Below are 13,180 nucleotides of genomic sequence, written 5' to 3' on the forward strand. Positions count from 1 at the left end.
CTATATTATAATACATATAATAGATGTTTTTCCATATATATGGAAAGCCATGAACTAATGCAAGGTAAAACTACACCAAAATACCCATGTACCCACAATGACTCCAACACAGTAAATGGAGAGAAGCTGCACCACAAAATAATCATTCAATGAACATTTATTAAGTGCCGACTGTGTGCTAAGTGGTAGGGACACAAAATATGGCAAAAGATGGTTCTTGCCTTCAAGGACCTTGCAGTATAATGGGGAAGGCAACATGCATACAAATATATACAAAGTGAGCTATGTACAGGATAAATAGAATTTGGGAGGGAAGGCACTAAAATTTAAAGAGGTTGGGGGTAGGTAAAAAGCCAAGGAACAAGCCAGGCACCAAAGAGCAGAAAGGTTTATTGAGGTGGGGGAGGGCAGAGGCAGGGATCCATGGGTGTCAAACATGACATACTTTGTCAAATTTTTTTTTTCAATCTATTGATCTATTTGGGGGGGGTGTTCTTTTTTATTTTAATTATTCAATGGGATGACTTTCTGGGAGAAGGGGAAAAGAAATAGGAAGTTTAGGTGACATAAAAAACAAAGATATCAAAAAACAAGTTTTAAAAATTGAACAGCACAGAGGTCATGGCCTTCCTTCATCATGCTTATGACTCCCCAAGTTAAGGTGACTTTTAAAGTCACTGCTTTCTGAGGTCTTTCCCCTTAACCATTTTTCAATCTACCTAATTATATGATTATCCTGTTTTGGTAGCAGGGTGGGTTCCCCCAGTTACTGGGGGGAGCCCTCTTCCCACTCACTAAATCAGGCCCAGTAGAATTATTATCTTTTCAGGGACTTGGATCTAGTTTTTTAAAATGCTTTCCAGCATTCAAAAAATTGAATTTGAACGTCTTATGGGAGTAATCTCGCTTTATAGACCTTTAGCTATGAGCTTTATAAATGAATGGTAGATATAAAATAAATGTTAATGAGGAAACCCTCACGACATCTCACTACAATAGAATCTCTATTGTCCTTCCCATGTCTCAACTGATCCTTCTGGTTTTTAGCATGAATGTCAGAATGAGGAGTATTTTACTGATTCTTTTCCATTTTATTACTCTTGGAAATAGAGACAACATATACTCTGCATTACAGTTATCATATGTGCCTCTTGTTTCATTGCTAAGTTAAGAGCTGTAAATAAAAGTCTCCTCCTGTATCCCCCTCAAAAGCCAAGAAAGATTCAAACAGTGGCTGAATTTTCATCTCATGGAATGGAGTTCAGTTAGTATAGAGAGCCAACTAGGCTTTCTATGGGAAAACTGCATTCTTGATATGAGTTGGAAGTTTGAATGTTGAAAATCAGTCCTAGGATCAACTCCTTTCAGGCCTGAACTGATCAGCAGTCAGATTTATCATTGTGTCCTGGGCAGCTGGGCCAGCCGAGCACTGCAGTCTTTGAAGTGGATTGTTGGTGTTTTATCTGAACTTTTAGGAAACCAGAATCCGAGCAATGGATAAAGATCCCAAGAAAAGAGCGAATCGCTTCTTCGTGATCAACCTTATGGCTGGTAAGGCGGTCACACAGACATTCGCCACTGATAATGTAGAAGAACTTCACAAGTGGATGGATGCTTTCAGGCAGCATGTTTTTGACCTCAGTAAGTAGATATTTGGGGCTTCCTAGGGGCATAGTTGTGTGTGATGAATACTGCTGCAGGAGGAGTGGGGCACCCTGATCCTCAGAGCGCCAGGGTTGGGGGCAGGGGGGCAGGAAGACCGGAATCACTCACTGTATGACTCTGGGCAAGACAGCTTCACTTTCCTCATCTGCAAAATGGAAATAGTAGTAGTAGTAATAACAACAACTCACAAGATTGTTGTGAGGATCAAACAAAATAACATTGGTTACACAGTGCCTGGCACATCAGTCATAGGTACTTAGTATATGCTTATTCCCTTCCTCTCCTTTTTCTTAAGATTGGTTTACAGTGATTTCCTCAGAAATCCTAAGATCTTTACCTCTTTCAATCAGTCAGCCAATGAACAAGTATTTGTCACTTACTGTGTGCTGTGGCAGGCACTAAGGATACAAATGGGAAAAGGAACATGACTTCCCTTCAAGACAACTGCATCGGAATAATAAGTATATCAGGAAAGATTTCCTGGAGAAGATTTAGGGTGAACAGGGTTTAGAAGGAAACAAGGGAATTCTCAGAGGCAGAACTATGGTAGAATGGCAACCGTGGAGGATAGGCTGTACAAAGGTATGGAGGTGAGAGGAAGAATGTCATTGTGAGGAACAGTAAGAAGGCCAGTTTGAATGGACTATGGATAATGTGTTTAAAAGGTTGGAAATGTAGGTTGGGGCAAGGCTGTGAAGAGCTACAAAAACTAAGCAGAGGAACTGATACTTAATTCTAGAGACAGGGAGCTGTTGAAGTGTATTGAGTGGGAGAGTGACCTAGTAAAACCCATACATTAGGGAAATGTTTGGAGAACGGATTGGAGAGAGCGAGACTTGAGAGAGGAAGCTGAACCAAAAGGGTGAGAGGGGATAAAAACCTGAATGAAGGTGTTGATCATGTGAATAGAGAGAAGGGTTCATCTTTGAGATATTGTGCAGGTAGAAACGATAAGATTTGGTGATGGATTTGAATATGTGGGGTGAGGAAGAGTGAGGAGCCAAGCATAATGCCAACCTGAATGGTGAAAAGGATCGCGGTACCCTTACCAGCTGAATGGGGGAGATGATGAATAAATGAGTTCATTTGTGGTCATGTTGCATTGGAGATGCCTACGGGCATGCAGATAGAAATAAGCAGATCTCAGGAGAGAGACAAGGGTTGGTTTGGAAATCATCTGCATAGAGATGATGGTACTTATATCTAGAGGAATTGATGCGTTCTCCAAGAGAGTGTAGAGAGAGAATAGACAAGGACCCCGCACAGTTTTAGGGTCCACCCAGAGTTAAAGGAAGATGGATCAGTAAAGGAGACTTAAAAGGAGAAATCAAACATACAGATAGAGAAGCAAGAGATCAGTGTCATGAACCCAGAAAAGAGTCACAATTTTGTGAGCTGTTATTCCTACTACCTACTGTTCCCATTTTGCAGATGAGGAAAGTGAGGCTGACTTGCCCAGAGTCAGTCTGGGAGCAGAGATTGTTCAATAGAGCCACAAGCTTGAAGGAGGTTGAGAGGGATATGGATGGAGACAAGGTTATTAAGAGATCATCAGTAACTTTCAAGAGAACAGTTTGAGTTGAGTGATGAGGTGGGAAGCTAGATTGTAAAAGGTTCAGAAGTGAGTGAAAAGCAAAAGCAATGGTGTAGATGTCGATTTCTAACAGATTGGCTGTGATCAAAAGAGATATGGGGTGGTGGCTTGAGTCACAAGAAGGGGAGACTTTGGCATGTCTGTAGACAGCAAGGATGGAACCAGTAGAAAGAGATGGTTTGAAGAGGAGAGAAAAGAAGAGATGATGGGAACGTTGATGATGAAAGAGTGAGGTATTGGGATCAAGGGCTTATGTAGTGGAGTTGGCCTTGGTGAGAATCACCATCCTGTGGCTCAGATGCCAACTACAGTATTATAATGAGATTCAAGCAAACAAGGTATGAGGCATTCCAATATATAAGAGCTAGGATCCAAGAGTTGTGTTTATAAATTATCATTTTCAATCCTTTCACTTCCCTACACTCTCTCCCCAGTTACTAAAGAATTGCTACTATGATAAGGTGGTGTGTGTGTGTGTGTGTGTTTGTTGTTGTGGTTGTTAAGCTATGAACACACTTTTTTAAAGGAAAAACAATTCTTATAGAAGCTCTTTGGCCACAGCAATCCATGAAAGAAATACAACTGAATACAAACAAGGCTTCTATGTTACCACCTTCTACTTGGGTACCGATGTTAACTAAAAGCAGAAAAGGAGATAGAAGTTCTAATAATCTCAGGGTTTGAGACCAACTTTAACTCTACTTAGTACTCTAAATTGGGGATTCTTCATTGAACAATGAAGAGACATATAACTGGAGCAACTGAATACTGTCAACATTAACATATTAACAAAGAGATAGCTGCTTAATAGAAATGTCTCTCACAGGTCCTTCTTAGAATGGCAAATAAAGAAGGTATAGCAATTAGTTTTTACCATGTGTCTCAAGGCAATAAAAGTTCGATTTCATGGGAAATATAGCTATCTTACATTGCACAGGGCTGAATGAGCATTTTCCAAAAAAAAAAAAAAAAAATAACGTTTTCCAAAAGAAAAAGTTAAATCAAGTTTTGTGCCAACGTCTGTTGAAGAGGATGAGAACGCAAAAATCCTTCCAAGAATTTGATAAGACTTTCTAAATTAAATCAACATCTACTTAATATCCAGAGACTAGCGCAAAGAAGGACAGAGTGGAGGACTGAGAAAAATGCACTTGGAAATTTATAAGCTCAGGAATAAGCAACAAAAATGGGGCAAAACATGGAGAGTACACCAAAGTTTTACACATGTCCTGTTTGTCAGGAACAAAGTGGGAGGTACTGTACGCATCAGGCACCAAACAAAATCGCAAATAACAGTACTGATTACATCTTAACAAAAGGTTACCATTGTCTGAATTGTTTCTCAGATGCCTCCAGGTACTCTGAGTACCACTGTTAGAGCCCCCAAATGAGATCCATCATCACTCAGGAAGGTTTGCTCTTACTATCCCTGCAGGAAAAATCAAGTGGATGAAAAATGCTCATTGGCAAGTAGTTGATTTCTCCCCCCGCTTTCCCCTGAAAACGGGCTGATTCAAAATATATTGTAATAGGAGGTAAAAGATATTTCAACAGAGTGTTGAGGAAGGGAGTCCTATGACAAAGTCCAGTCTGTTTGAATACAGAGTAGGAGGATCTGGGGGAAGTTGGAAGGACGGGCAAGCCTAGTTGGCTGGAATACAGAGGAGATCAATGAGAACCGGAGCACTGGACAACTTGACACACTCACTGCATAGCTTTCCAAACACATTGCAGCCAGCTCTCCTCCTTCTGCACCATTTTGGACCCAGGCCATTGGTCATTCACAGATGTTGAAGATTTTCTGTGTTGTCCTAGAGATGGTAGAGCACAACTAGGTGGCGCCATATTGCATAGAGTGCTGGTCCTGGAGTTAAGAAGACTCATTTCCTTGAGTTCAAATCCTACCTCAGACACTTACTAGCTGTATGACCCTGGGCAAGTCATTTAACCCTGTTTGCTTCAGTTTTCTCTTCTGTAAAATGAGCCAGAGAGGGAAATGGCAAACCCCTTGGTTTCTCTACCAAGAAAACCCTAAGTGGGGTCACGAAGAGTAGGAAATGACTGGCACAACAAAGACATGGCAGGGAGATTGTTTGGGCTCCTGTGTCCAGGATGGACCTAGCCCTTTCTTCCTAGCTGCCACCACTTTTCCTCTGCCCATGGCCCACACTGGTCCACACATCAGCCAGGGAAGTGAGGAGGGACAAAGGATGATAACCCACATTATCAACTAGGCCTCCTGTTCACTCTGCACAATAGAGGCTGCTTCTATGTGAGGTCAGCATTTGTATTTAATATTTCTTAAGGGAGATTTGGTTTGGATGTTAAGATGCAGCTACCCACAACCATATGCACCAATTTTATTTCCTTGCCAGAATATTGGTTTGGTTGTGAAGATTCAACCAGTCAGCATTTCACTCAAATTTATGCTTCTCTGACTTTAGTAGAATTTACTGTTGTGAGGGGTACAGTGGAGAAGGTGGTATTATGTTCCAATTTTGAACAAGATTAGTATCTTTTACAAAATTCAGCCAGCAGTTTAACAATGAAACTCCTTCAGCTAATCGGGTGCACTAAAAACGCTGCACTTCAGAATTTGTGGAAAAAGGCAGCAGAGACATCCTGCTTGGCTTGTCCACAATCTGTTTCATTATTTTCTCATTAGACTAGAGGTTGATTTGCAGGGGGGAAGGAGGGGAGCAGCTAGCTTTTATGTCTTTATTTAAAAGAGGGGGGAAAGTACCGGGCCTGAGATCCCTGGAGATTTAAACTTGGCTTAGAGCACTCTTGAAGGTTTATCCTTGGAATTTTATTTCTTTCATAAATTGCTGTCTTGCTTGTTTCCATATCTTTACCATATACCATACTTAACAGGCAGTAATAAAATATACTGAAAGGTTTTTTATTTTCTTTATTTACTTGAGGTGAATGGATTGAGAAGTTGTAACTGTATTAATTAACCTGCTAGTATTTTAGAGCAAAATTCAGGAAACTGTGCAGATAACTTGACTGAAAATGAGATGTCTTTAATTTCTTAAAGCCAGGAAAACCAGTCAGACTGGATCATGAGCATGGATATTGAGAACATAATAAAATGCAGGGAACTGTAGGCCATAAATCAGTCTTAAAAAGTTCCATGCTTTTGTACTAAAGTCGTTTTCCTGGTCGTGTGGAAGACATAAACATTGTGCCTAGGGACAACTGAATGTCTTTATTTCGGGTAATTAATAGCAATTGCAGTGATATTATCTGTGCATAGTAGGTCCTCAAAAAGTACTGGAATGTAGAGAGGAATGAATGTATGTTCCTGGAGTCCCGCCAAGGGAACTCAATCTGAGGGTTTGATTTTAAAATAAAAGTTTTGAAAGAACAGTTAATCTTTCCCAAGCTCTTTAAATTTAACTTTCTCCAAGATTAGATATTTTTCAGATTCCAATGCCTACTCATTTTAAAATGTCTCTCTTAAAACAAATTTGCTCAAGTTAGAAATAGACTGTGTGATATCTATCCAATCTTTTATTAATAACTGGTTTCACTTAAAGAAAAGAGAATCATTTTCCAACATTATATGGCTGTCAAAAGAATGATAATCATCTTAGATAATAGAACAATTGTTTGTTAAACTTGCAATTCTTATTCCTTAGTTACATTTTCCCAAATTAAAATCATGCCTCAAAACTACCAGGGCTTTTTTACACATTTTCAGTTTTCAGGTAATTTCATCTCAGAAAATTTTTATTTTTTATTTTTGTCTTAGGCACTGAGTGCTTTTATTCATTATGTAAATGAATATCTCCATATCTTAACCATGAGTGGGAGTCACAAAGTGGTAGTTACTGTCCTTTTAGTAAAGAAGTAAAACATTTACTATCCAAAGGTCATAGCTGAATATCTACACAAGGGACTTTTCCTTTTAAAAAAAAAATTCTATTTTTAAAATATTGTCATCGCATAAATATTTGAGTTTTTTAACGGTAAGAACTGCTATGGGCTTTATATAAGTTTATTTAAAGGTGATATTTTTCAGGTTTACTCACAAATCAAATTAAATTTACTGGCATCTGTTAAAAATAAAATATATGGATTTGCATTTATATTTTAGTCTAGTCTGTCTTTTCTTTCTCAGGCCAGTGGAAGCATTGTTGTGAAGAACTTATGAAAATTGAGATTATGTCACCACGGAAACCACCTTTGTTCTTGACAAAAGAGGCGACCTCAGTCTACCATGATATGAGTAAGTGGGATTTGTCTTTTCCAAGCTGCAGGGTAACAAAAACAACATTGTCTGTATTCAAACAGCTTGTTCTATTGACATTAAAATGCTGAATTTTTTAGGGGCCGTCAGAATGAATGAAAAAAGACCATGATTACATCCTAAGGAGTTCATGTTTAATATATGAATTAATACAAAATTAATGAATACACATTTTTCATAGCTTGAATGCTTAAGATCAAACACAATTTTAAGGCTTCAGTATGAATAAAGGTACAGGGGAAATAAACATTAACTGAGTAGCTGATGAAAATTTTGAAAATGAAAGCTTACAATATTCCAAATTACAGTCATGTACTGTAATTTTTTCTCTTTTATTAAATTCATTTTTAAGTGGTTTTGGAAAATGAATATTAATGAATGGAAAGCTTTCATCTTTGGCCAAAGAAAATTGCAATGTTTGGTACTTGGGAAAGTTTGCAACTTCCAGTCTCATTGATATTCCAATCGCCCATATTTTGAAGGGTATTTAAGATCTAAGCTTTGTGAGTTTGCAGCCATATTGTGAAGAGACAGGAAATCACAGGTACCTTCTGTTTTAAGCTATCTTCATTCCCGTAAATCCAAAGTCACACACTCCTCAAGCCTGGCAAAATGTTTGAAAATACTACATTGTGTTTAAGAGTAAACATTCAACTGACTATTTATGCTCAGGATACTTTTCCTTACAGAACAAAGGTGGTAGATAGATGGGAGTGGGGAGGCCTCACTGTGTGTCTGTGGTCTTTTCCCCTCTGGCAAAGGCGATTGCAATCTAGAGGCCAAATGTTTATTCAATTACAACAGTCTGAAATTTTGTAATGCCGACCACTGTGGAAATGGAAACATGACCCTGTCTCAGAAGTGAGGTGAAGCTTTTCCACCTAGAGTTGTTCATGTGTGTATATAAATCTATGTATGTGTTACATATATAACATAGACACTCTACAGATAGACTCTCTAAAATATATGACATGAAAATATATCTACACACATATTTGTGTATACGTGTATGTTTACATATAATATTAAATATATTCTACAAATTATTTCATACGCACATGTATGTGTATGCATATGTATATATTATGTGTAAGTATATACAATATAGAAGTTATATAATGCATGTAGGTATGTATCATGCGCATATACATACATGTCTGTGTCATGCACACACATATATGCATACATACATACATACAATGACAGATATGTCCAGATTGGAGAAAACACTTTAGGAGCAGTATTAGTCTGGGGCATCCCATCTCCTAGAAGTGCTTTCTATCCATGAGTAACAGCACTTCTGACCATTTGCTTCCAGGAGAATTGTGTTAATTAAGAAACAGAATCATCAGCATTTTTTACCTTGAGCTGAAAGGGACCATAGAGTGCATCTCTTCCAAACGCATCACTTTTACAGATTAGGAAACTGGGATTCAGAGATGTTTGTTAACAGAAATGGAATTGTTTTATTTTGACTTTTAATTTTTTAAACTTCATTATCATTTATCACAAATATCCTAAAATGATTTAGTTTTATCTAAGGTCATGGTCTAAGTTCCTTTCTAGCTCTTAAAGTTAGGAAATGAATAGTCAATCTCTAGTGAAAAATTATTATAACTTTGGAATTTTATCACTATTTTCCCCCCTTAAAATCATTATAGGCATTGATTCCCCAGCGAAACTTGAGAGTTTAACGGATATAATAAAGAAGAAAATTGAAGATTCTAATGGACAGTTCCTCATTGGTGAAAACCAGTCATCGCCCCCATGGGGTGCACTCTTTGATGGGACTCACCAAATAGTCTTCCAGAAAAATGCTGAGGTGGCTCTAACAAATGAACAATTAAGCAATAACGAAGGAAAGGGGAAGAAAAGGCGGGCCCCTCTTCCTCCTTCAGATAAACTGCCATATAGTATGGAAGGACAGACAGAGGCAGACCAGTTGAATAAGGAGAACATCTGGGAAAAGATGAACTTTGTGTCTCGGACCTCCTCTTTTGATACATCGGTTACACAAACCTATGGCTTCACCTCAACAGCTGCTTCCCAGGGGAGATAATAGTTTAATTGGTAGTGAGATCTTGTCTTCTTCAGGTACGAGAAACCAGATGTAGAGGCCAAGCCAGTGCCAGCTCCAGAACTGAAATCCATCAAAGACTTTCTTGACCCAAAATCTTGGTTGTAATCCCAAATATGACTCTTAAGGAGTACATGGCCTAACAAAAGCCAGTGTTAGTTGCTTACTTGCCATTGAGACTTGTTGCTTCAGAGGTTTTGAGATGTGTTGCTGCTTAATGACTATGGTAACTTCATATTGCGGTGGATGATGATTTACATCCATGTTTTATAAAATTAATTAGGGGAGAAAAGAGATTTTTTTAGGGGGGAGGGCAATATATTTATTTTCTATGCCTAATTGTCTCCATGTCGTTTCCACAACAGAATGAATGAGTCAGATTCTAAATGTAGTCTTAGAGTCTGGAAGAGTTAACTTGCACCCATCTCAACACAAGGGTGTAAACTTTGCCCCCGGGGAAAACAGATGAAAAATTGAGGGCTGTTGGGGAGAGAATCTCTAGTTATGTTATTAAATATGTGTCATATATTCATCCTGTGAATTTTAATGGGAATCAAAGTTTGTTTTAATTCATATTTCAAAAGTTTTATTCAAACCACAAATTGCTGAATCCACCCAAGAAAGTTTCTTTAATATTCTGGAATTCTCATCTGACATTTCACTGGCTCCAATTCAGTATTAGTCACCAGTTTATAGACTTGACCTTTTAAATTCTTGGGATAAATTCTGGAATCATATTGAATTCTTCATCTTTAAAAGGAATTTTTAATGCACTATTTAAAATTGTTTCCTTGATGAGCCCTGTAGCTGTGTTTTACCATTAATCCTTGAAAGTCAAATATATCCAATTTTGGCCTACAGAAGTTACACATGACTACATGTTCTATGCATTATTGAACATGAAATTCTCTTTTCTATATCCAGTGCTAATTTCCTATTGTGTAACATTGGATTTTCAAACTTTGATTTGTAATTGAGTGCTTAGCCAACATTTTAACATTTAATTAGCAGTTGTGTTCAAAGGAGATGGCAGATTAGGAATTCTCTGAAAAGTTGAATATGGTATTAATTTTCCATATTTAACACAGATAAATAGTATTTGTATTAAATCCAGTCTTCCTTTCTTAGTTAAAGGTTCATAATGTGTTGTCTCTGTTATCAACCTAAAGTCAGATTCTTACAACAGTGACATAACTTCCATAGGTGGTAATTTCCATAGCAACTAATCATGGTGACAGAAATGGGATTATGAATTCAAGGAGAGGAATAAACAGCAGGAACAGATTGAACACCTTAAAGGAACAAAAAACCCTTTTCTTGTTAGAATGTTCCTTATAAGCAAGAACAGAGGGTTGTTTCTTAAAAAATCTAATCCAAATTTCCAAACAAAGCATTTTCCATAAGGTGTCAGTAGCAACACTAACCATCTCCAGTCTTACTGAATTCTAAATGTTGTTGGAAGAAGGAAATAAAAATACAAGGATTAAATTACTGCCCTGTTCTCTAATCTCTGGGGATCTTTTTAAAGCTATTAAAAGCTCCAAATCTTGGATCAGGCCTGCATTATTACAATGCAAAAATAAGTGCTTGGCCAAAAGGGCCTCTGTTAATTTAATTGGAGTCTTTTTTTTTTTGATAATATCTATTGCCATCTATGTAATTTTTACGTGTAGAATATGTATGTATGCCTCTATACATATCTGTGTAGAAGGGAAAACACAGAATGCTGCCACTTTGTCCAGTATCAGGACTTGTATGCACTTTTTTGCGTGGCCAAAATCTTTAGGAAGAATGAGGGAGAATTTCCCAACCACTGAAGGAACAAGGAGAGACAAGATCCTCAGTGAGAAAGCAACCCCGAATACTTGGCTAATGTGATTTATGGAAGATTCTGCCTATGAAATCCTAGAAATAAAAATAACTTCTTTTTCCAGTCAAAGAAGTTTATATTAATTGTAGCTTTGATTGCCCTTTTAACAAATGGCATGGAAAGTCTAAAAGGAAAATACCAGCATTAAAATGTAAAATAATTTTTTTTAAATAGGGCTGTTTTAGGTAGGATTTTGTGTCATCTGTTTCTACTTAATTGTATATCTAGATTATGCCGGAGGCAGAATGGCTTGTGTCACTGGGATCAACCATTCTCTCTTTCATAGCTGGAACCACTAACCTCTTTTGAAACTTCTGAATTCCATCCTTCTCATTTCTCATGTAAATTACAGCAGGCAGGGATTTTAGTTGGATGTGAGTTAAGAGATCCTGGCTACAAAAATAATTTACACATCAGTCATACCTTTCCTTGTAGGCAACTTTGAAGGTCTCAGAGATAGATGTCTCCATTGTTTCTCTGCCATTGGAAATGGATGAACTGGAACCCTTTACATTCCTCCTGATGACCTTTCGGTTACTGATGGGCTAAGACCAAGAATAAGATAGCTTCTCTTTACTTTAAAATTTTCATCTGATTCTTTCAGTTAACAAACATCTTTTCTCTCTCTGTCACCATCCCATCTCATGAAAGAGAAAGACCTTTTAACAGATACGCACAATCAAGCAAAGCATGTCTTGCATTGGCCATAGCCAAAAATATCAATCTCATACTACATCTTGAATCATAACTTCTGTTGTAAATAAAGCGAATAGTAATAATTTTCATTTGTATAGCACTTGAAGGTGTGCAAAGTGATTATATGTAGGTAGATTATGTGAGTAGATTCTAAACAGGTAGAGGCCATTATAAATAACATACAAAGGAAAATTTATATTAATGGTAATTTAATAGAAATGTATATGAATTGAGTGATCATTAAACAGAATACCCAACATCAGATTGAATAAGGATTTAGTCTAGAGTAATCTGATCCTTCATGGGAGCCCTAAGTAAATTGTTTACCCATTAGAATTTTACTGACTCTTGAGGTATCTCTGGTACCATTTGTGCACTGAAGGAAATAACCCATTATTCTTACTATAATGTCTGGAAAGAGTTAAAATGCCTTCAAACTTCCCTCCCACCCCCGCAAAAAAATAAGCAGTTTTCTCTCTTGCTATTGGTGAGATATGGGCCCTGTTTGCTTATGGTTTATTAGATTAGGTAGCATGAGAGCATGGAGTGTAGTAAAAAGTGTTTTAGATTGTACATTTTTCTGTTATGCTGTGGTGTAGACAACTACATAATTACCATTAGGGTATCTATGTTAGCTCTAAAAAAAAAAGAAAATCTAGGATAAATTAATGAAACTTCTTTCCAAAGCTGTTGTAATGGAACAGGGCCTTTACTGTCTCATAGCTAGACCATGGTCTAATAAATGTCATCACCCTCCATGTTAAAGTGAAAATATAACTCCATAAAGAAATATACTTCCTTAGAAATACTTCTAGGAAAATTCCTGTAAAAGGATTGTCTGTAATATACATAATATACACACTATTACAAAAACATACAAAAAACAGGAATAGTACTACATTAATGACTTCCCAAATCTTCCTGTTTTGAGAATAGCTTATTTATCAATTGGTAGGTATTGATCAATCAACTATACGATTTCCTAATCCAAAGCAAGTTTTCCTCATTTAACTCTAAATAATT

General features: G+C 37.2%; 1 protein-coding gene across 1 annotated transcript in view; it reads left to right on the forward strand.

Annotated features, from left to right (window-relative positions):
• RTKN2 (rhotekin 2) overlaps positions 1-10,138 on the forward strand; it is an 80,024-nt gene extending 69,886 nt beyond the window's left edge. Inside the window, exons 10-12 of the mRNA XM_072628854.1 lie at positions 1,476-1,641; positions 7,386-7,493; positions 9,176-10,138. Coding sequence (XP_072484955.1) covers positions 1,476-1,641; positions 7,386-7,493; positions 9,176-9,573 — 672 coding nt within the window. The 3' untranslated portion in view covers positions 9,574-10,138. The remainder of the gene's footprint in view (positions 1-1,475; positions 1,642-7,385; positions 7,494-9,175) is intronic.
• The last annotated feature ends 3,042 nt before the right edge of the window (positions 10,139-13,180 follow it).

Source organism: Notamacropus eugenii, chromosome 1, assembly GCF_028372415.1.
Source record: "Notamacropus eugenii isolate mMacEug1 chromosome 1, mMacEug1.pri_v2, whole genome shotgun sequence".
Classification (NCBI taxonomy): Eukaryota; Metazoa; Chordata; class Mammalia; order Diprotodontia; family Macropodidae; genus Notamacropus; species Notamacropus eugenii.